This window comes from Sinocyclocheilus rhinocerous, unplaced genomic scaffold, assembly GCF_001515625.1.
Source record: "Sinocyclocheilus rhinocerous isolate Xijiao unplaced genomic scaffold, SAMN03320098_v1.1 scaffold574, whole genome shotgun sequence".
Lineage (NCBI taxonomy): Eukaryota > Metazoa > Chordata > Actinopteri > Cypriniformes > Cyprinidae > Sinocyclocheilus > Sinocyclocheilus rhinocerous.
Genome location: NW_015659919.1, coordinates 2,825,325 through 2,850,570, shown reverse-complemented (window position 1 = coordinate 2,850,570; position 25,246 = coordinate 2,825,325). Strand labels below are relative to the sequence as shown.

General features: G+C 36.2%; 2 protein-coding genes across 2 annotated transcripts in view; both read right to left on the bottom strand.

Annotated features, from left to right (window-relative positions):
* Positions 1 to 8,904, bottom strand: part of LOC107724276 (tRNA dimethylallyltransferase, mitochondrial-like) — a 19,667-nt gene extending 10,763 nt beyond the window's left edge. The window contains exon 1 of the mRNA XM_016533117.1: positions 8,699 to 8,904. Coding sequence (XP_016388603.1) covers positions 8,699 to 8,845 — 147 coding nt within the window. The 5' untranslated portion in view covers positions 8,846 to 8,904. The remainder of the gene's footprint in view (positions 1 to 8,698) is intronic.
* A 2,693-nt stretch (positions 8,905 to 11,597) lies between these two features.
* LOC107724275 (protein L-Myc-1b-like) lies at positions 11,598 to 13,498 on the bottom strand. The gene is made up of 3 exons (XM_016533116.1): positions 13,466 to 13,498; positions 12,857 to 13,073; positions 11,598 to 11,929 (listed from the first exon to the last, which is right to left on the bottom strand). The coding sequence occupies exons 1-3, from the start codon at positions 13,496 to 13,498 to the stop codon at positions 11,598 to 11,600; spliced, it is 582 nt and encodes a 193-aa protein (XP_016388602.1).
* Positions 13,499 to 25,246: the final 11,748 nt, after the last annotated feature.

Here is a 25,246-nt window from a genome sequence, read left to right as displayed (position 1 = left end):
GTTTGTTGTCATTTGGAAGTGTGTTGGCCGCCTTGCATTATTATGCTGTTACATTATGATTATATATTCAGTGGCATAAAATTGTCCTTAAAATGACAATAATATCGCTTATCGCAATTATTTCTGGGGCAATATATCGCACAACAAAAAGTTGTTATCGTGACAGGCCTAGCTGTGGACACTGATGAGTGGTAAAAACCTCACTGATTGCTGAGGTAAATTAAATGCTACGTGACATTTTATTTCCATGTTGCATTGTTGATGTCTTTCCGCGGTTGAAACACTGATTGAGCAATTACATGAGGCATGAGATGATCAGTCATGTTTATTCGCGTTAAAACTAGTAGTACAGAGGAAAGAATGACCGCGTTCACTCGCGCTGTGTTCGACTTGACGCGGACCGACTGTGCAGACCGATCGGTGTATTACAGTACCACGAGAGCTAAAGAGAGCAGATTGCTCCGTGCGCTTTCGAATCGCTCTCGCGGATGTCAAACACTGATCGATCTGCGCCTTACTGACGTTGATGAGATTAACCCCTTAGGTATCGAAATTTGGTACCGAACGACGAGACGTTTTTCGATACTCGATGGTATCGAGGCAATTCGGTCGGTGCCTAAAAAGTATCGAACTCGATACCCAGCCCTAGTCAAGGGCCAAGGTTTTGGGGCATTATACTGAGAGCAAAGGTCTAATTATTAGAAGTGCTAAAGTTCTTGAGAACCAGTCTGAGAAACGTGTGATACTGTGCCTACGAACCTGAAGGATTAGGTTTCTTTGAAGTTCTTAAGTGGCTCCCCCACATTTTAGCAGATGCTTAAACACAGAGATGTCCAAAAGTTGGCCTATGATGACCTTTAATTTTGCCCGCATGTCATATCACAACGTTTAAAAAAAAAAGAGGGAAAACATGCCACTGAAGTGTATCTTCATTTCAAATTTTTTGTTTTAACATTTTTAATATTTCTGCACTTAAATGTAGAAAAATGTAATTTGATAAAAAAAAAAAATTTTTTTTAAAAAATAAATATATATATATATATATATAAATAATAAAGTTGGTTTTAATGCACCATTTACCAATATCAAATTCAATTGGTTTAATTGGTTATCTGTGTAAATTAGATAACATTTAGATCATTAATATTATTGTTAAAATAATTTATGTACACGGAATAAATTAAAGTGATTGGATAACGTCTGTGCTATGTTATTTGCATAAGGCGATCTGATTGGCTGACACCTGTGTTGGCGCTTGAAAAGTTTTCAACTTCTGCAGCGAGCAACGCCAGTGATGCAATGCGACGGACCCACAATTCAGTTCGGCAACGCTTGAAGTCACTCCATTCAAAGTAAATGAGAGGCATTGACGCCAACGCCCCCGTGTAAATGTACCGTCAAAGAGTACATTGATATGTAGTTTATTATAATTGATTGACATATTGATATATACTTCATTAAAACATTCATATTGCATATATTTTGTTTCTCGAACAATCTTCCCATTACTGTGTCAAAAATCAGAGAGAAAAAAAGCCCAAACATAGCCAAACATCTTGTCTCAGAAAACATTTGTTTGGTACTCTCAGTAAGATGCTGAATTTGTGCCGTCAATTGACAATAAGAATGAGAGCTTTGCATTCTACCAAAATATAATCTCCCTGTTATTAACTATAGCATCACCGCTTTATGGAGATCCAACGGCTGCCCCATGTTATTAGTTACCATTAATTATAACTGGGCTACAGTCATTTAGCAGGTCACTGTAGCTCAAACACGATGGCGTGGGTGTTTGTACAGGTTTTTCCGGGGTGTCTCATTTTTCTGTAATCCACGTTACCATGATTCCCTTAAACTCTTTGGATTGCTTTTACACTGATCAAAAGCTGACACCAGCAAAGAGTAGTATGAATCGGTTCCGCATCAGTGGACCCAAACACCCACTAAAGTCCATTAATAACCGTTTGCGTTAAGGTCTCCTGGTCCTTCACTCTTGTGAATGGCCTATTAAAAAGGCTGCTGGGATCTTGAAGACCTCGTGTGAAAGGCAGGATGCCCTGAGCATCGAAAATCCCTTCTTACTTTTCTCGGGTTACAGCCTTAGTGACCTCGGCCGGGGTTCCCATGAGCGGTTTGTCGACCCGAGGTCCATTGAACCCTGCCCTCTTTGACCTTTCATGTCACTGCTCGCTCTAACAGCAAGAATTTGGGTACCAGACTTCAACAAACCATTATTCAAATATTCAATCCTAACCGGACCACAAGAACAATCGGTTGCTCTCTCGGCTTAGTCCCATTCTAACCCTCCGTACAGTACTGCCATTCAAAATGTAAATAGAGTCCCGAGTAAGCCGCATGGCCGTTGAATGTCCAATGAAAGCTACTGAGCATAATAGGCGTGGAGGCACCAATTCAGCACGTCAATAGTGGCTTCCCAGTAGCTTGCCTGGAACAGAACTAAAAAAAAAAAATTTTTTTAAACTCACTCTTGCACAAACATGCATTTAGTATCAATGAACAAATGCAATACTTTTCCATATAGTCTACAGATACACCAAGCACACATTTACTGCTGCTGGGTCAATCCAAAGCTCTTATTGTGTCTCTCTCATGGAGCGTTACACCAGCGAGGGATCTTGGAGGAGCCAGCTTGCAGCTCAGTGTGTGAGCAGTGGATGGGACTGCAGTGCAGTGCAAGGGGAGGAATTTTATTAGCGTAACCCAATTAACTGCACCAGGTGACAGCCACGCCACTCTCAATATAGCAATACATCCTCAAGGAGGCCGCATATGGGAAGGACAACTAAAGGTTCAAATATTCTATGGAAAATATGAGTAACGCTTGCCTTTGCAAAAGTCGCCAAGGGGCATTGCTAGAGTATTCTATAGCATTCAAAATAAGTGTGATTATCAAATAAAGGCTGAAATTTAATTAAATAAATAAATATATGTGCACAGCACTGTGTTTATGATCCAGTGTTTTCAGTATCTCAGAATGGCTCGGTTCACAGTTACTCATCGGCGCACGTGGTTTTTGAGTTTTTTTATGTGTATTTGGGCACCAATCATCTTCCCAAACTTGGAATTATAAGTGCTTATAAATTCAATAAAAAAGTCGAATAAAAGACTAATTTTAGATGCTCCCTGTAGTATTCATCAAAATTAAAGCTTAATGGTTTAAAGTTTGAAAATTAAGAATTTAAGAATTTATTAGAATATAAGAATTGCAATTTGAAAGTTGCTCTGTAAAAATTTATTAACATTATTTTTATTACTATATAATTTAAATACAATTTCTTTATTTTACAGTAGAATATTACAATAGTGTTTAATTTTATTTAGTAATTATTATTATTCTCATCATCATCATCATCATTATTATCATCATTATTATGTTGTTATTATTATTATTTAGTCATATTGAAATATAAATCACAAAATGTTGGGCCATATTGTGCAGCCCTACAAATAAGCACAGCAAAACTAGACATAGAAACTGAAATTGTTTTCCCCAAATCTTGGAGCCCTATACCCAAATCTCTATGATATTCTTGTCTCTAGATATGGCTTATGTTTCTCCCTGAAATATAAGCTTATTGACCATGTTTCACCAACCAGGCAAAAGTCATAAGTCAAAGCACATCTCTATTCAACAAGCCACACAATTTCAGGTATCATTTATGTCCATAGTCCAAACATGCAGGACACACGCAGAAATGTAATATTAAAGGAACACTCCACTATTTTTTGAAAATAGGCGGTAGCACTTTTAGCTGTAGCTTAGCATAGATCATTGAATCGGATTAGACCGTTAGCATCTCGCTCAAAAATGACCAAAGAGTTTCTATATTTTTCCTATTTAAAACTTGACTCTTTTGTAGTTACATCGTGTACTAAGACCGAGGGAAAATCAGATTCAATGATCTATGCTAAGCTACAGCTAAAAGTGCTACCGCCAGACCCGGAGATCGGCTGAATGGATTCGAAAACGATAAAACTCAACTGTTTAACTCTAGGAGAGTTGGAAAATGAGCCTATTTTCAAAAATAGTGCAGTGTTCCTTTAAGGATTAGGGAGTGTGCAATAACAGTATAGATGCTTTACTTGGCAAACACAACTAATAAAGCAGTTATGGAATAGCAAAAAAAGGCTAGACACTTATACAAAAATGCCAGTCAAATTTTTAAGGATAGACATCAAATTTCTAAGGAAAGTTACATAATAGAGCAATCGACATAAGAATACTTTGCCAATGATGTAATCTATGTGCTGGATTTATACAGATTATGTAATTAGCTGAGAAAATTGTCATAATTTTAAATATATACGTCAGAGTTCTTAATCGCATGTCCTGACACACTTTCAAACCATAAAATACATGAACTACACCCAGTTCAGCTTTGGGAATGGGCCAAATTTCCACATCCTGAATGAGGCTTTAATATACGATTAAACTGACCCAAATTCAACAGCAGAAAAGTCCCTTTCTACAGAGAATAATAGACAAGCCTATATGCAAATGCGGTACCAAACCTTCAATAAGCCCACCCCCTGAGTTCCCAGGCCTTGCTTCCCGAGGCCCTGAGAGCACAAAAGTGGTCCATGCAGCCAAGGCCTTTTCATCGGTTACTGACATAGACTTGGTAGAGAATGCAGCACACCACAGCTATTTCACCTGATCATAGCTGCAAGGAGCTGGATGATCTGGTATTAAAACTAAAGTTGACAAACTGACGGAGTAAAGCCTCGTTCCAATTATTAATATTTGCAAGAACAATACAGGACTCAAGGCAACCAGACAAGTCTGATTAAACCAAAATGTATTTGCATACACAAAGTAAAGCTACAGTGTGCAAGTAGTGAATGTCCAACACATTTGAAATCGTCATCGGCAGTGACCAATGAGCTTCTACTCACACCGAGGAACTAACAAGCCACAGTCATATTCAAATATGATTCAAACCTCTTATTTCACATATTACAAATGTAGATCGTTATCCTACACCAGTACACAGCTAATGTATTTTCAAATATTTTTGTTAATTTTTGGAAATCCCTACAGTTAAGTGAATGGAATTCACTGTTGTAATTAGGCATGGGCCGATTACGGGTTTCAAGGTATACCGCGATTTTGAAAATTTCACGGTTTCAAAACCGCTAATATTTCCCGTTATACCGCTCCTGCGGTATGCGCTGTTTTTCATGTCTCCTCAAAGACTGAAAGTGTAGGAATCCCTCCGGTTGAGTGCAGTGTAGAGAGTAGCTCTAGCAGCAAATCAACCATCCACATCAAAAGCTGCAGTACAGCCCACATTTCAGAAACAAATCAAATAAAAAATAAACAAATACTACTGTTCCAAATATTCTGTATGTTGCTCAAAATATATTGTGTTCAGTTTTTTTTTTAGACACATTTTAGAGCTGTAACAACAATACCGTGACACCATGAAACCGTGATATTTTTGCTTAAGGTTATCATACCGTCAAAATCTCATACCGGCCCATGCCTAGTTGTAATTACTGTGGATAGCTGTACAGGCATTTGTTGTTAAAGCAAATCCTTTTCTGTGAATTTTGCACACTCTCACCAAACTTACTTACTCCCAGAATGGACGTTTGGGGGCAGAGCATGGAAAAGAAACAGAAGCCATTCACATTATTAGAAGTCAATGTATCATCTACAGTGTTTCCTACAGACTTACACTCTATGTGTGGCAGCACATACCCGGGGGGGAAATAAATATACTATATACTATATATATTGATATTGTGGCAACCCACCACAAATAAATCAATGTATGGGAAACACTGATATAGGGATGTCACGAGAACCAATACTATGGTACAGAGTCGGTATAAACATTTTAAAATCCTGCCGGTACTTGTTTTTCTTCAATAGCGTAAGTACCGATGGTACTGAAGGTAGCCACTAGCGAGGCTGCAATTCTTCTGGAACTGACAGATGGAGGCGGAGCATACTCCTAGAAGTGTTTCAGTCAGTCCTCAAAAGGTAAAGAAAAAGAAAAAATGCCTACAAGCACACAGAAGAACTAAACGTGGAAGATGGTGATGATATATAAATAGGATTGTGTGAGATTTAAATGAGAGCGCGCAGTTCTGAAAGCATGAGCACTGCGCATGATCACACACACACACAAAGTTACGGTCTGTCTGACAGCTTACAGCTTGTTCATTCATTGTGTATCCGTCTGCAGATTATCCTTATTAACATTATTGGCTAATATTACTGGTTTAAATAAATTTTGTTTATGTTAATGGTTTTAAAATATATATATTTTCGGCCTGCCAGTATGTCAGTAAATTTAAACAAATGCTTGCATTCAGAGTATGTGTGTGTGTGTGTGTGTGTGAGAGAGAGTGCATGCGTGTTTGTGTGTATTATTTGAAGGCCAAGTGCCACTAATATTTTGTTTTTGTAATGTTAAATAAAGGAGTTACTGTTTAAGTATTATTGTTATTTTTTACCTTTGGTATCGACTTGGTATTGAGTATCGTGTACTTTTAGTGGTATCGGTACCGACTGCTAGATTTTTGGTATCGTGACATACGTAGTATCATCAGAATGATTCGCTGGTACAGCCCAAAAATTACGTTTTTTTTAATGCTATTTGAGCATAAGAAACAACATTTATGCATCAGTTCCTGTCAGATTTTGTTGCTGATTTTAAGTATGTGGTGAGCCTTTCATTATGTTCTTGTTTTTTCTCAGGATTTCCTCATTCAAGTAGACAGCACTTGGTCTTGCATGCCTGAAATAACTGCCCAGAGGCATTGCAAATATGGCCGCCGAGTGAACAGACTTTCCTTGATAGAGACTCAATTCAATAATTTCTGTACCTGAATACTAAACCTAAATGAAAAAATTTAAAAGCACTCTTTATTTAATTTGTATTTTTGTCATATTGTTTGCACTATGCTTCTGTGTTCTCGTTTTTAATAACAAAAACAAATGGATGATGGCATTGTCTATCGGCCCAACCCTATTACATAGGCCTAATCAAATAAAAAATTAAAAAAGCATTTATTTATTCATTTACTTGTAGATTATATTACATTTTAAAATGTTCATAATCAGATTAAAATTACATCTCAATATGGCACACAATAATCCCAAATTGGGAACGAGTTAGGTCTAAAGTAATCAAAAATTAGTCCAAATACATTGCTTAAAATGAATAATCCAATAGATTATGTTACCAGCTACGATTTTCATTGTGTAAATTGTAATCAGTAACGGACTACTATTTGCAAGCAATCCACCCAGCACTAAGTGCTAGTTACTAGTAATATGGTGAAATTAGTAGCCTATCTGTATCCTTAAATGCAATAATGAGAGCTTTGAGATTCACTCACATATCTGATGAGTTAGCAGTTTTAATCATTTATTTGCTGCTTTGACAACACTGTTGATTTTAGCAGGTCGACTTATGCACCTTCCGGAAGAACAGCTTTTAATAACACCTTAGTTAGATAACATCACAAATTTTCTACAGAAGTCTGAAAATTACCACCACAAAATCAATTAAAAATGGTTCATTCCTTTTGGGATTAAAAAACAAGTTTTCCACTGATTGTCACTCAAAATATCTGTGTAATCTGATGGAGTACTTTTTGCATGCAACATTTAAGTACATATTTCACTATATTGCTACTAACAAATGATTTCTGGTCTTTTTTCGAGAGCTCTAAAAATAACAAAAGATAGTTTGCCTATGTGCTGCCTTTGAGTTCACAGTGAACTGCTCAATACAACCTGGCAGAAGCGCAGAGTGCACATGCAACCAGCAAAGATGGCAGACTTTCTAATCGTGTACTTCACTAGGTATCTGCGCCAGTTAGTAAATGTCACTGGGATTCACAGGGATGCTAATGGACAGCTTTCTCCAAATGTTATATAGACCTTGATATGGAGTTGGCACCAGATCGTGGACAGGAATTTTATAAGACAGCATTCATACTGTTATGCAACATGCCCTATCGTGCCCATGCTCAAGATATCTCCAGCTTTGCTCAGAAATATTCATACATAACCAAACAAATACTTAAGACTTACAAGATAACTACTGCACATGGTGACTTATCTATTTAATGAAACCCATCAAAGTTAATCAAGTCAGAAAACTGAGCAATGGTCACCTTTAGATTATCTATGCATATACTGGCAATTACCAAATCAACTAAAATATGAAACCAATTATTACACGCTGCTTGTCATAAACCTGGTGTTAGAGGCAGAGATCAGTAGACACGACTTTAATCTTGGCTTTTCCTCAAATTTATGAATTCGCGTGGAGCATTGTCAAAAATGGCGACCAGTGGTGGACACGAGGAAATAAAATAACTCCAAAACCTCAAACGTATACGATGCGCTATGCAAAACGTTTAAACAACGTTTGCTCCAAACTATTTTCGGGGGGAAAACGAATTACTAGTCATATTTCGGAGTCCAAATGCTTTTGGCCTACTGATGTTCTAGTTTAATGCGATATAAAACTTGCTGCATTTAATTGTTACACCAAAACAAAGCTTCCTGAAAAATCAGCCTGTTCCAGTATAAAGCATTAAATATTTAATGTTACAGCACTGCGGTTTTAAAATGACCTATCATTTATTAATCGCAATGCCCTTTCACGTGCTCCCCTGTTTGACAGATGATGCTGCGGATCGCTCAATTTACCTGCATGGAATCGGCGCTTATAATTTCCCCATTAAGCCTTTTCCCGATCTCGATAGCCAGTTTGGATTTGCCCGTTCCCGTAGCTCCTAAAATCACCACTATAGACGGGCTGATGCCTTTCTGGAGCACACGCGTGGCGGCCGCCATGACAGCAACCTCTCAGGGCTGTAGAATGATCTGAGCATGCGCGGTGATTTCGCAACGGAGGCGGGAACTGTATCCAAGCAACTAAAACTGTTTCCATAGGAACGGGATTGAAGGATTAAATTTGAGCAGGTACGGGAGGCTAAAAGGGTGTTTCATTCAGAAATAGGACAAAAGTTCAACAATCGAACAAAAAGTGCTTGGAAAACAGGAATTGTAATATATATGGACAATAAAAATGGCACTGCTTGTTGCAAACATGGAAGAATCTAGTAAATATGTTTAAATCCTGTTAGCTCTAATAACATTGTGCTAGCAGTGCTGGGTAGTATCTGATTACATGTATAATGTAATCAGATTCCAAAAATGAATTTATTTATTCATTCATTCATTCGTTTAGATTATATTACATTTTAAAATATTCATAATCAGGTTACAGTTACTTTTTATGGATTGCATGATTACATGTTATTCACACAATGGCAGTAAATCATTCATAGTTTATTGATTGACCCCTGATTCTCTTTTTTCTCCTTTAAAATTTCCTCTCTAAAAATCATACCATTTAGCTTTCACTATATTCACAATATAAAATGGTTGTGTACATATCATGTAAATACATTTGCAAACCATGCGTCTAAATTTGGTTGAAAAAAGCAAACTCCTTTGACATGACATATTTATTTCAATAATTTAACAAAACATTTTCATGTTGACAGTTCGATGTGCTAAATGGTCGCATTGAATGCAGGTAAACAAATTAAATATTTCTATTTTATGTGTTCGAATGTTTAATTTATTTGACATTTTTATGACTTAATTAATTATTAGCTTTTTATCAACTCACAAAACCACTGCAGTTTTTCAATTAAGCCCAGTTTGGGAAATCCTGGTTTAATGAATTTGATAATGTTGATATAAAAAAAGGGTTATATTTGCTTTTTTATATCAATATGGTATGTTTAGTTGTAAGTTTAAAACAAGTTAGATCAAAAAAGTAATTTAAAAAGTAGTCAGAATACCTTACCTAAACTAACTATATTTTTCATAATGTAATCTGTAATCAGTAATGGACTACAATTTGTAAGTAATCTACACAGCTCTGTTGGCACAGTTTTTAATACATTTTTTGCTTTTACAACACTGTTGACTTTAGCAGGTCGACTTGTGCACCTTCCGGAAGAGCACGGGTATGAATAGCTCTCTTCCGTCTCCATGGCAACTGAGCGTTCTGCGCCAAGGAAAAGAGAGATGATCGTTGCCATGGCAAAGAAGGCCACTACGACGTGTCAACTAAAAGTGGCTCTCGCTAATGAAACGTTCTAATCGAGTTCACACACACTCGTACAGGTGTTGATGGAGTGAAATAGCTCTTATGCCACGCATAGTAAAACCTTGCCCTATTTTCTGGCATAACTGAGCCAGGATAATACTGTTTAAACAGTTATGGTGCATTTCATAACCAGCCATTGCCCCTCTAATCCAGATATTACTTAAGAACTGTCAAAAATCTTAAAGGGACAGTTCACCCAAATGCGATGTCATTATTTTCTAACAGCAGATCAATAAACTACGGGACAGCATGACCTCGTAGCTGAATTAAAATAACAAAAATGTAAAACTGCAGCGCTGAAGGAAAGTGGAGTAGATTGTATGTTGTTTTTTTTTACATTTTAGATGTATTATTATTTGTTGTGTGTTGAATTTAAGTTTTTAAAAAGACGCTGCAGAGCTTGACAGTGTATGAAGAAAATTCGCACTATTCACTTTCATTGCATCTTTTTTTATACAAAGAAGTTGAATGGTGACTGAAGCATCTCCTGTTATGTTCCACAGAAGTCAATCATACTTGTTTGGAACAACATGAGGGTGAGTAAATGATGACAGAATATTTATTTACTTAAAATAATTCTCTTTTGTTCTGTTAAAACATAAATTTTTTATGGCTTCAGGTGTACGTGTAAATAAATGCCAATTAACAAAGAAAGACAAGCATGCTGACATGATTTGAAATGAATTTATTTTATTGTTTACCCAATTTTGAGTTTATGTATATAGGCTTATGAGGTACAGAACACAAAGTGCTTCGACAATGCTGCTGCCATTCTCCTCCCGTTATGACACCTGACGACAAGGGACAAAAGTGAAAAAAACAACAACGGGTTACTGATGGCATATGCATATTTTACCCTTTTGGCCAATTTCAAAGCTGAATGTACAAACAAAAGTCACCTCAATCAATCAGTGGTGATTGCTGTGAGCACATGGCCTTTATTTATATATATATATTTTTTTTTTTTTACAAATAATTGCATTACAAATGACCATGTTGATAAACTTTAAATTACCAGTCATATTTGGAGATAAGTAAGCATACGCCACCAGTACAACTTTATATTTAAATAGAAATCAAACAATGATACAATTAATTCTGTAAGAAAATATAATTAGTACAAAATTCTTTCAACAATTGTTTTTTCTGCCACAAAAGCAATAAGCCAAAGAAATTTCCGAACACAAGGAAATAGGCATTGAAAACAGCATAAAGTGGCTAGTGATGAAAATGAAATGTTGATAGTGTTGTTTTATTTAACTTTTTGATTTTTTTTTTACTTTTCTTAACAAAAATAGAAAATTTGAGATACTCTAGGGAAGGCAGGTGGGCCAACCAAGTTTTAGGACAAATGACAGAAAAATAGAAAATAAAGTCTATTAACAGTGCTGATTACATATTCAAAACACAAAGCATGTATATTTACACAATGTCCTGTACACCACTACAGGATGGGGTGGGGACTGAGGGGGAAGGTAAGGGGGTTTTTCTTTCTGGGGTTTGGGGTGTGGAACCCAATCGTGGCTGCAAGGTCTCTTGCCTGATCTTCTTGCGAGGCGGCTCCTCTTCAGGATAGCTGTCAGGAGAGCGGGCAGCATAGTTGTGCTGCTGCTGGTGAATGGAGATGTGGAAACGCTTCATGCAAGGGTCATAGGGGTCTGCACGAACCGTGATGGTCACCGGTTTACGGGCGTTCACCAAACGTGACTTGTTCTGCTTATGTTCCACCGTCACAACATCAATCTCTTCATCATCTGGAAGAAGAACAGAAAGAAATGTAGATTGACTAGACATATCTTGTGTAACGCCACCTCCTACCAAGTCCAACACCATTCCATTCACCCATCCTAGCATGTTAGAAACTCCATTCAGAATGTAAGATCTAATTAGATGGGTCCTAAAACTACAAGATGCATCTTAGGTTTCTATTAGTTCCCTATTCTCAGCAAGAGGAAAATAAATGAGGCTTTGAACAGCAATAATCAACTCTGAGTCACCTCTGATGTGCATTTTGATAAGAGAAGCATCTGATCCGAGTACCCTCTACTCTGTACCTATGCACAATTTGTCACAAAACCAGAAAAAATCAATGAAAAGTCAATGGGGTCTACTGTTGCTTTGGACACCTTTGACTTTCATCAACATTCTAAAAAATATCTTCTGTATTCTGCATCTAACAGGTTTGGAATGTCATGAACAAATGATACAGAATTTTGAGTAAAAGTTGCAAGTGCCCTTACAATGCCAGTGGCAGCTTCAGATACTACCTGTTCATTCATGGACAATTGATTGGCCCTGAACACTTTAGGATTCAAGCATCCTTATTATTGGTTTCTGCTACTGGCACCACCCACAAGTAAAACAATTTCTCCTTTTGTTTCACTTGAGGAATGTGGAAGCTCAGCACACTATTACATTCCACACATATTAAGTAGAAATCTAGATGAAATGCCAACCTAAATCCCATGGCACCAATGCAACTTTTCTATTCAGGTATGCCAGGTTCTGGCTTAGTTCTACTTAACGCACAAATGAATGGTAACTACTGTATTGCACGATCCTAGACACTGAGATCCGTCAGGTGTCAAAAGGAGGCGTCAGCACAGGTTGCACTGCACGGTTAAGCAAATAAATGAGTTTTAGCGCTCCGTCGCGTTCAAAGTCAACGGGCTCGAGCTTACCAGAGGAGTCGGTGCGAGATTCTGACCCGGATGACACCTGTTTCTTGCAGCTGCTGCTCAGGGGGAAGGTAAGGACAGCTGCCGGATCCACGCAATCAGTCGCCAAGCTGTTGTCCGCAGGGACGCACTGCGCCTTGCTGGAGAGCTTCGACTGCGCCGAGCAGGACAAGCGCTCGCTAACAACTTTCTCCAGCTGCTGACTGGCGGAGAAACTGCTCTATATATATATATATATATATATATATCATTACAGTTTAATGTTTTTGTACCCTTGCAAGCATTTTAATAAATAAAATATAAATGTATCCTAAATAAAATAAATGATGAATTAATTATAAAAAAAATATGCATGCAAATGTATTAAAGACGCCTAACAGATAACGCGATACTATAGAGTATTTGGTCTGCATGCACTTCCACTATACAGTACAAAACTTGAAGTTTCGCAACATACTTATATTACATGACACAACATGCTTCATGTAAGTGCATATGCTACTACGAGTGAATACTGTCTCAAAGAATTGCTCTATTCGTCGTAAAATGCCTTACTTTCCCCCCCCAAAACGATTAAGAAATAAATTAGGCGCTCCTTGCTTAAACACTTACCGTAATACAGAGCCGGGAGACAGTGTGTTGCATGTCATTTGAGACGCGAAAATAAGTTGTTGCGGTTCACCGGTGAACTCCAGCTAAATGTTTTGCACAAAAAGCTTTCATGTCAACAAGTTAAGAAAAGCGTCGTCAGCTGTGTGTTGAATAATCCTGTCTTGTGTTGGGTTTCTCAAGTGTGGTTTTGTGTTATCCGGCTGTTGCTTATAAATTGAGTTTCGAGGATGTTTGCTAATTTGCAGTCCGCTTCTCTCTGCGTGCTTTATAGCGCCTGTGTGACCCCTTCTCAAGCCGCAGCTCGCGCTCACTATGGACACCTGAAACGAGTACCGCACAATATATTACCCAGCCAAAGTAGTGGGAGAATTTGCATAGAAGGCGGGTCGTAGTGCGCTGACCACGCCCACCGCTTAAAGCGACAGGGTCTGCTAGAGAGGTTCATTTGAGGTTTGAGTGTCTACATAAATTCGGATGATGATTGAGAGAAAATGTTTTGCTGTTTCAGAGTGGGAGACACTTTTAAGATGATATACTCTTTATCAGCTCAACAACCAATTGAAATACGCAAGAATTAAATATGAAAATGCATTTTATATGATACCATTGTCAGAAAGTAACTAGGGCTCATACAAACAAGCCACATAAATTGACATAAATGTTCCAGATATTTAAAATATCAGTTATTTAAAACGTAGATTACTGTTTTATAATATTCTGCTTATTATTTAATCAGCAAAAAACAGTATTTTTGAACATAAATATATCTATACAAGCATCTAAACATCTCTAAAACAAGATTAATTTATTTGATACTTCTGATATACGGTTTTTTGAGCGCACACATCCGAAGCACACGGACAGAAAGCGGCTGTCACAGCACATGAGTACTAAATTTAAGTTAAAAACACACGAGTTACAAAAACAGTCTGGTTATGTCTGTGAAGGTAAACAGCTGGGAAATAAATCGCTTGTTTATTTTAGATCTGTGTGGCAGCAGCAATATACATTAAATAAATCCACTGCTCTCTTGTCTTGTCTCCTCTGACTGAGGCTGGGACTGTAAATAGTGTTCTGTGCTCATCTGTGCAGCCAAAGACAGAACAGTTAGCATGTTTTGCTCAAACTTTCGCCATGGGAATTAGATAAATGGGAATTCGTTTTTGAGTTTTTGGTTGGAAAAATTGTTTTATAAAAAAAATGCCAAGAAAGCTAATTCCAGGGAGCAGATTTTGTCCAATAATAAAATATAATAATTACTTCTTACAATGCAAAATGTTAGCGAATTATTGTGCATTTTATCTGAGAAAAGTGAATCATTAGCCAAGATCTTGTTTTGTTTTTGTCTCACGCACAACAGCAAACCTATAATTTTGGATTTACATGCGCTGTATTCATGTTGAACTACACATTGTTGTATTATTATTGTGAGTGAAAGAGCAAGTCATATCCAGCCTATACATCTTGTCTGTGTTAATTTAGCTCAAGATGATAATTAGTGCCAGACAGCTTAATGAATTGCTGGCAGTGCACAAGCTGTACTTGTGACAATACTGTTTCTTATGGCTATACCACGTGTCCTCTTTTCCAACAATGTCCCATATGGCAAATCTGTGCATTAGGAAGTAAGTAATCGCTGACTAGTGTCTCAATTCAGTGTCTATCCTCTCCTTTCTTTTAAAACCTTGACCTTAGAACAAAGGCTCTTCCCACAGTGATTGATGAATCTCCCTGGAGAGATGTATCTTTCTTTCTCTGGCTTTATGGTCTTTTTATAAATTTGCTTTGCTTTTTTGACCCACCCTTATTATCCAATTATCCCATACAAAATGTTCAAGAGTTTGTAGGAAGCTGCTGAGTGAGTTTGATTGGTTTGCTTTGACCAGTGGTTTGCATTGATGAAGCCCCCTCAACTCAGTAATGAGGAAAAAAAATTAACTTAAATGATTTTAGCAAATGGCTGCAATATAACAAAGAGTGAAAAATTTAAGGGGGTCTGAATACTTTCCGTACCCACTGTATATATATATATATATAAACGGATGAACTGTAAGCAATGGAACTGGTGTTTGTGTGGCACAGGGGACAAAGATATGAAGAGGTGTGTGAGTGTGTGTGTAAACGAGGTTCTTGAACATTAGCATGCTGTTATCATATTGGTGCTAATTAAGAAGTCTGCCCTCAACGCTGAGCACAAAGTAGAAAATTAGAAATAAAAAAGTTTTTGTAACACAAATTTTTATAACACTTTTTTTTTTCTTCTGGCAGACATAAAATGCAATGTACACTGAATGAGAGACCCAGGCCATTTCTTGGTCTTTTGACTTGGGCCAGTAAGCAACAGTGATCCGTTTTACATGAACACGCACCAATATGCTTTCTGAAATAAATTTTCTGACAATTCATAGCTAAACAGGGTGGATCGTATGCTGTAAAAAAATGATATGATCAATAAATCATGGCAACATATGTTTTTCCATTACTTTACTCATCAGAATAATTTAACCAGTTAAGTTATACAAGATTCAGCAAGACAAGAATTTATTAAATGAGTTTAAATGTCTTGTACAGCCAGTTTGATTATACTTTCAAATTTAAAGCAGCAACTGTACCTTTGTTTTTAAGTTATTTGAGGTTCATTTTTATAGGCCTAGTGTAATTGCTCTCTCTTATAAGCTTTTTCTTTTTTTCTTACAGCTGCTGTAGTGTAAGATGTGATGACGTAAAGCAGAATCTACATCATCAACAGATGTCTCTGGTGTGAATGATGTGAGAATTGTTTCCATGACAGCGCTTTTGTTTTTTCAGGCTATGAATGTTTATTGGCATAAAAACTGAACCGAGAATTCAAATAACAAAATATGCTGTGGAGGGCAAACTGTGAGTAATGTGCTGGGTTAAATATGTTTAATATGTAACAAACGATGAGATAAATACACAAAACTGCAATCCTGTCTTCCAACATTCTCTGGATATCTAAACTCTGTTTGTTGCTCTATGCTTTACTGAAGTGCATCTATCAAAGGCTGGTATCATGAATTCCCAGTATAGCCTGACCTTTGAGTGAATAGGTTGACTGAGCAGGTTGAATACCACCTGATGTCTTTCTAATCAGATGAGGAAGGGAGCATCTATCCCTAAACGTCTAATGAAAGGTCAAGGTCTCGTGGTCTTCTTGACCACTATGCACAAAACAGGGTGGAGACCTGTCCCTTTGATCTATTCGCATCTTGCACGCTTTGCTCCACCCAGAAGCCTCTAATTAAATCTGAACAACTGGCAGCAACAGACAAGCCAAAAAAATATATATAATTTGCACTTGACAATAAAAATGTATAGACATATGATATGACTGTTTAGCATGTAAAAAAAAAAATCAAGACACAAAATACATAATATACAGAAATGTGAGGGACTTCTGGGGATAAATCTTTCAGCAGAAATGTTAAGGTTCATATAATTCATATAAAATTAAAAAATATAATTCATATTTTTTACTTACTAAAAACATAATTCTAACAATATGTAAGTATTGAAATATTTTTGAAATATTGTATATGTAAAATAAATATTATAAATATTGTAAAATTATTGTATCATTTAAAAAAGCTTATTTTTAAATATAATATCATTTTTCATTTGTATATGATAAGGTATACTATGTTTTCAAATAATTAAAGACACAAAAGACTCAATATACACAAATGTGAGGGGTAATCTTTCGACCTAAATTTTAAGTTAATTCATATTTTTTATTTGACCTTTTTAATAATCTGTAATAATTTTCAATATTTAAAATACATTTAATATGGTAAAATTATTATAAAAACAGAAGGTAATAGACGTTAATCATTTTATTAAGTATACTGTGTTTTCAAAAAATATACACACAAAAGACTCAACATGCACAAATATAAAGTGTAAACAAGGGGCTTTTGGGAATGCTTATTTCAACATCCATTTTTAGTTGATTTAGACTTTTTACTTATTTTTACTGAAAGTATTGTAAAATCAGGAAGTCTTTTTAAACATATTATCATTTTTCATTTTAGTTTTGCATTTTTACAGTCTTTTTCTATTAAACACTTTATTTAAAAAAAAAATACTGATTGAAGGAAACTTGTTTATAACTAGATATTATTGCATTAAAAGATGTCATTACATAGGCCTATGCCTAAATCCTTCGTCCAGGAGGGGCCCACGAGGGAGTGTGTGAATTAGAGCTTGTGGTGAAATAGATCTCCTGGTGACTCTTTGTTGTTTCCCATTGGTTGGATTTTAAAAGATGCACAAGCCAATCCCAGCCCATCCGTTGCCTGCTGTGTTCATATGCCAATGAGGTGCTCGTGGGTGGCTTGACATCACTTTGAAATGCATGTGAGATTGATGTCAGAGCACAAGTGAGAGCCAAGACCAAGCAGATTTCTCTGCTTGAAAGCAGATTCTGGTAGTAAACAGTTATATGTTTTAATATTCTTTATTTGTACAATATGTAAATTAAGTAGTTTTAATGAAAACGTTCTAGTCTTTATACATTCCACTGGAATTTTAAGTAGCCTGTAATAAAATTATAAATAAATGAAGCTATATTTTTCCTACCCCGCGTTTGTGATGAACAGCTCTTATAATTTAATAGGTGCTAGTTCACATTTGCATGATTCAGAGGGTGATACATGAAGATGAATGTGTGAGATACATAAGGAAAAGATTGTTAGATTGCGTAGGCTTTTGAATTGCTTAGCGCTTTACAGCAAATGCACAGATGTTTATGGACATGTGCTTGCATGATACTTGCAGAAGAAACATTAAAGGAATAGTTCACTCAAAAAAAGAACATTTGTTGAAAATATACTCACAACAAAGATGTAAATGAGTTTGTTTCTTCATCAGAACAGATTTGGAGAAATGTATCATTGCATCACTTGCTCACCAGTGGATCCTCTGCAGTGAATGGGTGCCGTCAGAATGAGAGTCCAAACAGCTGATAAAAACATCACAATAATCCAAACACAAAATCAGTTAACCTCTTGTGAAGTGAAAAGCTGCATGTTTGTAAGAAACAAATCCATCATTAAACCACTGATGGACTGAAGTTGTGTGGAACTTGTGGATTATTGTGATGTTTTTATCAGCTGTTTGGACTCTCATTCTGACGGCACCCATTCACTGCAGAGGATGCATTGGTGAGCAAGTGATGCAATGCTAGATTTCTTCAAATCTTTTTCAATTAAGAAACAAACTCATCTGCATCTTGGATGGCTTGAGGATAAGTACATTTTCATCTTTTGGGTGAACTATTCTTTTAAAGTGATCAGTGACTTCAGAAATAGTCACTGCTGACTCTTAACCAGCATCTGAGAGCAAAACCGCCACTGATAGTGCAGGAACATTTAGTGTCGACCATGTAACATCTGTATGTAAATCACAAATGTACCACCATTCCTTTTAAACCCTTTCTTTTGTATTATAATATGTGATTTTTTTTCACTAAATTCAAAGATTGAAATGCAGAAACAATCCCATGCTTCTCATGAATATATAAGCAGCCCGACGAGAGGTTTTGTCCAGCAGCAACTATTGACCAGCAGGGATGAATGTGAGTGGGAGGGTCACGTGGTCCCTTTGATTGATAGATGCTCATTAATTGGAAAGGGTGTGGGATTTTTTTACTGCATTCTTCCGAGACTCAGCCCTGAGAGAAAGCCGGCTGTCAGCTCAGTTCTGGGTACGGCATGTACTTGTTGCAAACTGCACATTGGCAGGAGAAATCGGGTGAGAGAGAGACTGAAAAAGAGCCAGAGAGAGAGAGAGAGAGAGAGAGAGATAGGATAGATGGGATGGAGAGAGAGAGGTGCTGCATTTCACAACAGCAGCCACAGTGAAAAGATTTCATAACCACTATCTGGCAGTGAGAGAAATGCAAACGCTTCCAAATAAACAAAGTGAGCAGCAGTTATTTGACCGTTCATTGCAGTTTCGCGTGTAGTTCCCCTGAAATACGTATTTGCATATGAGCAGATGCAGAGATACTGAAAAGTTACACTGCATCTCTCTGCTTGATGTCAGTTATTAGTTACATAATATTAGCTACAACATTTATATTTGCATGGGAATGCATTATCTGAGACAAACTTGAGGGTCTGCCTGGGTTATTCAGATTCAAATCATTCAGGATATTTCTCAACATACCATTTAGATCTTCTTGTAAATGTGATGGGATGGCGTTTAAACAGTTGAGACAGGATTTGCGAGTCGTTTCTGTTATTGTCAATGTACACTTCTTCTTTCCACCATATAAGAAACAAAAAACAAAATAAGAAACACAGCATCATATTCATAACCATATTGATGCCAACCCCTCATAGGACCTCAGATGATGCCAACCCTTTGTTACGAAAAACTATTTCAAATAAATGCTGTTCTTTTGGACTTTCTGTTCTTAAAATACCCTGAAAAAATGATTGCAGCATAACTGTTTTCAACATTGAAAATAATGAAAAATTAGCAAATTAGCATATTAGAATGATTTCTAAAGGATCACGTGACACTGGTGACTGAGTATCGAGAGTAAGAGTATTACTTAGTATTATAAAAAAAATGAATTGTTTTATTACGTCTTAAATTGATTTTTCCGTACATTTCTGTCATATGTACATTAATTGACAGTCACCACTGATAAGCTACCACTAAATATTGTAGAAACTTAATTTGCTGTAAAGTTGCTTTGCAATGATTTGTATCGTGAAAAGCGCTGTACAAATAAACTTGACTTGACATAGCCTTGTTTTTAACGTGTGTGTTCATGGCTCAGGTTTTGCATACACTTTGCAGATGAAATGTCCCCACAAGGATAGTAAAAAACCTACATTACATTATGGAGACCAGGCCAACATTTCCCATGAGGAAAACATCTTAATAAACAACAAACATACTAAAATTGTCCTAATGAAGGAAGAAGGTTTCTGTGACAGCTAAACATAGGGTTGGGGATAAAAAAATATATATTATTAGATCAGTATAAAAAGTCAATGCAAAGTGTCCACCAAGAGCAAAGCAAATGTATGTGTGGCTTTTGTGGAATTGCTTATTTTGTGAATAAATGAAACAGGCTACTATTTAATAAAATATAATACCTAAAAAGTAAATGAATGAATGAGTTGTGAGTATTATAAAGACAAAAATATGTGTTGGCAGAAGTCATCAAATGTTCAATGAATGACCCATAGACTTTCATTGTAAGTGTACTTCTGTCAACACATATTTTGTTGTCATTCTTTCAGTGCATTTTTGTTTTATTTGTATGATACATTTTTAATTTAAAGCCATTACGTATACAGCCTTTCCTCGTCCAGTCTTTTCTTGTATTTGTCTCTAGGCATACTTTGTTTTTCTTTTGTGTTCCAACTCTGTAGTCAACAACACCCACCATCTGCATTTGAATCCGGTTTGCTTCTTACACTGAACACTTGCGACTGGGAGACTTTGCTCAAACAACAACCTTCTAAGGTTGTACATGTTCATGCTTGTAAAGCCTAGGATACACTTGACTTTTGCTCAGATTCTTGGCCCGGTTTACAGTCTAGAAAAGTTGATGCTAGTTGACAAAAGTCTAAGCCAGTCTGCAGATTTGAGTTGACAGATTTCATAGAAAATCACATAGTGTATGATGGTCACAGACTCTTTAGTTTCAGACTATGATTCCATCCAGTCGGAGGATATCAAACATATTGTTTTCATTTGTCACTTATCTCCTAGTTCGGAACAACTTGGAAGTCTGGTAGTGTGTGATCCTCAGTCATTCAGTGTATGATGCCTAGCATTTTAAAATCTGTTCAGATTTTAAAACTAGTGTAGTGTATTCCAGTCTTAAGAAATAGAATGTATAATTGACTGTGTATGTGTATGTAAGAGTATAGAGTACGGCATGATTCCAAAGCCGTTTCCTCCATATCCTGGTTCAGGCTGGTCTTCAGGCTGATCCCCACCCACTCATCTCGGAGATCTTCTGCTGGCTCTGCAATCTTGGTCTTTGCAGTGTGCCAGACAGTTACCCACCCACCTGCTTACACATACGGATTTACAAATTAAGCACTTGAACATACTCACAGCTTATTAGAGGCATACCATATAATTTGACTGTGAAATCACTGTTTTGATTTGAAAGGGTCAGTTCAGCCAAAAATGAATGTTTTGTCAGTATTTACTCGCCCTCATGTCATTCCAGACCTGTATGCTGTCATTTTTTTTTCTGTTAAAAACAAACGTAGAAAATGTGAAAAGCAAAACAACAGATTAAAAGAATTAATAAAAAGAAGTATTAAATTTCCAATTTTGATTTGACCCAAACTTGATTGTAACTTAAATTTGTCATATATTTTCTGTATCATATATTTGTCAAATATATTCTGATATATGATATAATATATTAACATATATATTTTGTGTGTGTGTTTGTGTGTGTGTATAATATATATATATATATATATATATATATACAGTATATATATATACACACACACACACATTTTTTTCTTGTTTATGCACCTCCATTTTTTATCCACTTTTCCTTATTCTTTTCTTGTTAGTTTTCACAAGACTTGTGTTTTTTTTTGTTTTATGTTTACAGTTCTTTTTCATTAGTTTTTTTTTTTTTTTTAAACACCCAAATAATGTGTAGACTACATTATATGTGTTTGTACATGATAAGGCTCTAAATGTAAAAAAGAAAAAAGAAAAAAGGACAGGAAGGAATTTGAGACAGAGATTGGGTTAAATGACGTCCCCTGTTGCATCTGTACATGATAGGAATCTCTCTCCTCCTGATCACCTCTTCAGCATTCCTGGAAATCCATGCAGCAGCCAAAAAGAATAATCACATCATTGATTTGATGCTATCTTCGTTTGATCACACAGACCACTGTTCATTTGCAAATGGATTGCAGACATCCTCATGTTACCTGACAGAATTAATCAAACTGCCAGCAGAAGAGCCACAAAACCACAAAGGTCAGAATAACACTCATTAACAACTCAGATTCTGCATCCAGAAATCTTACACTGGTAATATGAGTGAAGGTCATGGATATGATTATAAGATCTCAAACCGGTGGCCAGATCCTCACAATTTAATCTGTAAACACATGAATGACTCATACAGGCTTCAAAATCCCAGAAAAAACAAGATGTGCGGTGATATAATAGAGCGTTGCCTGCAAAAAGCCAAGTAATCTTAAAATGAACATTGTCATCATTTACTCGCCCCCTATTTACATTTACTCATTAAACAGACACTTGAGGAATATCCAAGTGAGGAATATCACAAGCAATTTATCACAGAATATTTGTAAACCTCTTATTTCCCATTTACTCCCTGGGTAATCTCATGTGATCTCTTTTTACAGCTGACTGGATAAATAGCCTCCATTCCAGCAGAATGGTCTTTCAGCAGTGGCATACTGGAATGCAGCGGGTGTTAACAGAGAAGCTGCACATCCTGGCCTGCAGTCTGCTCAAAATCAAGATTAGCAGGCCTTCACAAAGAGCGGCGTTGAGCCGGGACGATCCAAATGACCCAACATGACCTGTAGACGGAGATGCCCTCATCAAAGAGCGGGACCCTTGTATAACAACACTGCACACAAAGGCAGAGGAATCTGACCTCTGAATGACATAAAGAGTTTCAGCAGTGTCCACAAACATCAGCTCTATGTCAGTTTGTAACAAAGCACTACATGAGAACCGTTAACATTCTATAAAGAAGTGGATATATGCAGTTGTTAACTTACACCTCTCAACACAAGGATGTCCTGCTGGCCCGGGGCCAGTTGGAAAGTGCTTTAAGCTAGTTTAAGCCCAGCGTTTTTGTTCTCATGTCCCAGCAGTTTGTGAATTCTAATGATGTGCATACGTCACCAAACTGATGTTATGTGGCTGGTTGGGTGTGATGAGGTTTTATTAAAATAACTAGAATGACTTGTATAAACTAATGACGAAGCATGAATTAAAATGGATTAAAAATGATAAATAAATCAATGATCTTTTGCAAAGATTTTGAGCTATACTTGTAATTTACAAGCATGATCTGGTGGTAATTGGACGGAAGTCCATGAACCGGATTCGTGACAGTCCACCAGTACTGAGTTTTACTCAGGCAGCTGAATTTTATATTTATATCTTGAACATTGTGTTCTTCCAGACAGTAATAAATATTAATAAATCAAATAAAATAAATATATTACTAAATCTTACTAATGTTTGTACTGTACTAAATGCTATTATTGCTACTTTTTCCAATTAACAAAAAAAAAGCCTGTTTCATGAAATATATGATTAGTAAGAGTTCATTTCTGCAATTAATATTAGCTGTTTAATGGTTTAAAATAATAAAAACATATTTTTTTCCCACTTTCCGAGGCTATGATTAGGTAAGTGCCAAACAAATGTAAGTGCAGATAAAAGCATTGATACTTTAAATACTGACTTTATATAAGGAAGATCGATCTTCACAAAAAATATTTATGAGTATTTATGAACATTTTAATATTAGGTGCGATTAATCACAGAATCATTGCTGACTGATTTCACTGATTTTCTCAATATACTCAGGCTGAGTCAAGGTTGATCATAATACTAGCTATTTTAATATATTTCTATTTTATATATATTTCTATTTTCTAATATTCTATTTTAATTTACCATTTGAATCATATTTGGGTTATTTGACAAAGCTTTTTAGACTGTGCAATTTCTATATCTGATGAGATCTATTGGTTTGGGAATGTTTTTAGTTGTTGCTGATAGGCTATTTAAACTCAATGAGACTTACATGGTTTTCTTGTTCTGTAAGATTTCCCGCTGTCTGCCAGTACTGCAAATAAATATTGCATGAAAGAATGTCATAAAAGGCAGTAAATTTGGTCTCTCACTTTAGTTGTAACCACAAGTTCATGCCCTTAACAACAGGGGGACAAACATTTTTACAGTTGAAAGAAACATTATAATCTCCTCTCCACAGTGTTTCACATAATATTTAGGAGCATTTATGAACATTTTAATATTAGGTGCGATTAATCACAGAATCATTGATTAAAGACTGATTTCACTGATTTTCTCAATATGCTCAGGCTGAGTCAAGGTTGATCATAATACTAGCTATTTTAATATATTTATATTTTATATATATTTCTATTTTCTAATATTCTATTTTAATTTACCATTTGAATCATATTTGGGTTATTTGACAAAGCTTTTTAGACTGTGCAATTTCTATATCTGATGAGATCTATTGGTTTGGGAATGTTTTTAGTTGTTGCTGATAGGCTATTTAAACTCAATGAGACTTACATGGTTTTCTTGTTCTGTAAGATTTCCCGCTGTCTGCCAGTACTGCAAATAAATATTGCATGAAAGAATGTCATAAAAGGCAGTAAATTTGGTCTCTCATTTAGTTGTAACCACAAGTTCATGCCCTTAACAACAGGGGGACAAACATTTTTACAGTTGAAAGAAACATTATAATCTCCTCTCCACAGTGTTTCACATGCATTGCTTTTTTTTCTTCAAATTAGAATGAGAATCGTTTCCACCTGACCCCTCCATTTGTTTAAGTTAGAGGGTTGCCTTCATTGTAATACAGTCCAAGCACAGCTAGGCCAAAATAAACAGCTGTTGCCTTGCCAGAAGACTATTGCTTCCTCTGTCTGTACTCACAGTGGGATAAAACTACTGTTTGGTTGCCAGAGACTCAGTCCTTACATAGGAGAAATGTGTGTGTGTGTGTGT

Bases quoted from the DNA above. Each gene is read 5' to 3' on its own strand.
- LOC107724275 (XM_016533116.1), bottom strand. From the start codon at position 13,498: ATGCAACACACTGTCTCCCGGCTCTGTATTACG. The intron at 13,074-13,465 runs GTAAGTGTTTAA...ATATATATATAG, and splicing joins TCTCCCGGCTCTGTATTACG to AGCAGTTTCTCCGCCAGTCA. The intron at 11,930-12,856 runs GTAAGCTCGAGC...TTCTTCTTCCAG, and splicing joins ATCTCGCACCGACTCCTCTG to ATGATGAAGAGATTGATGTT.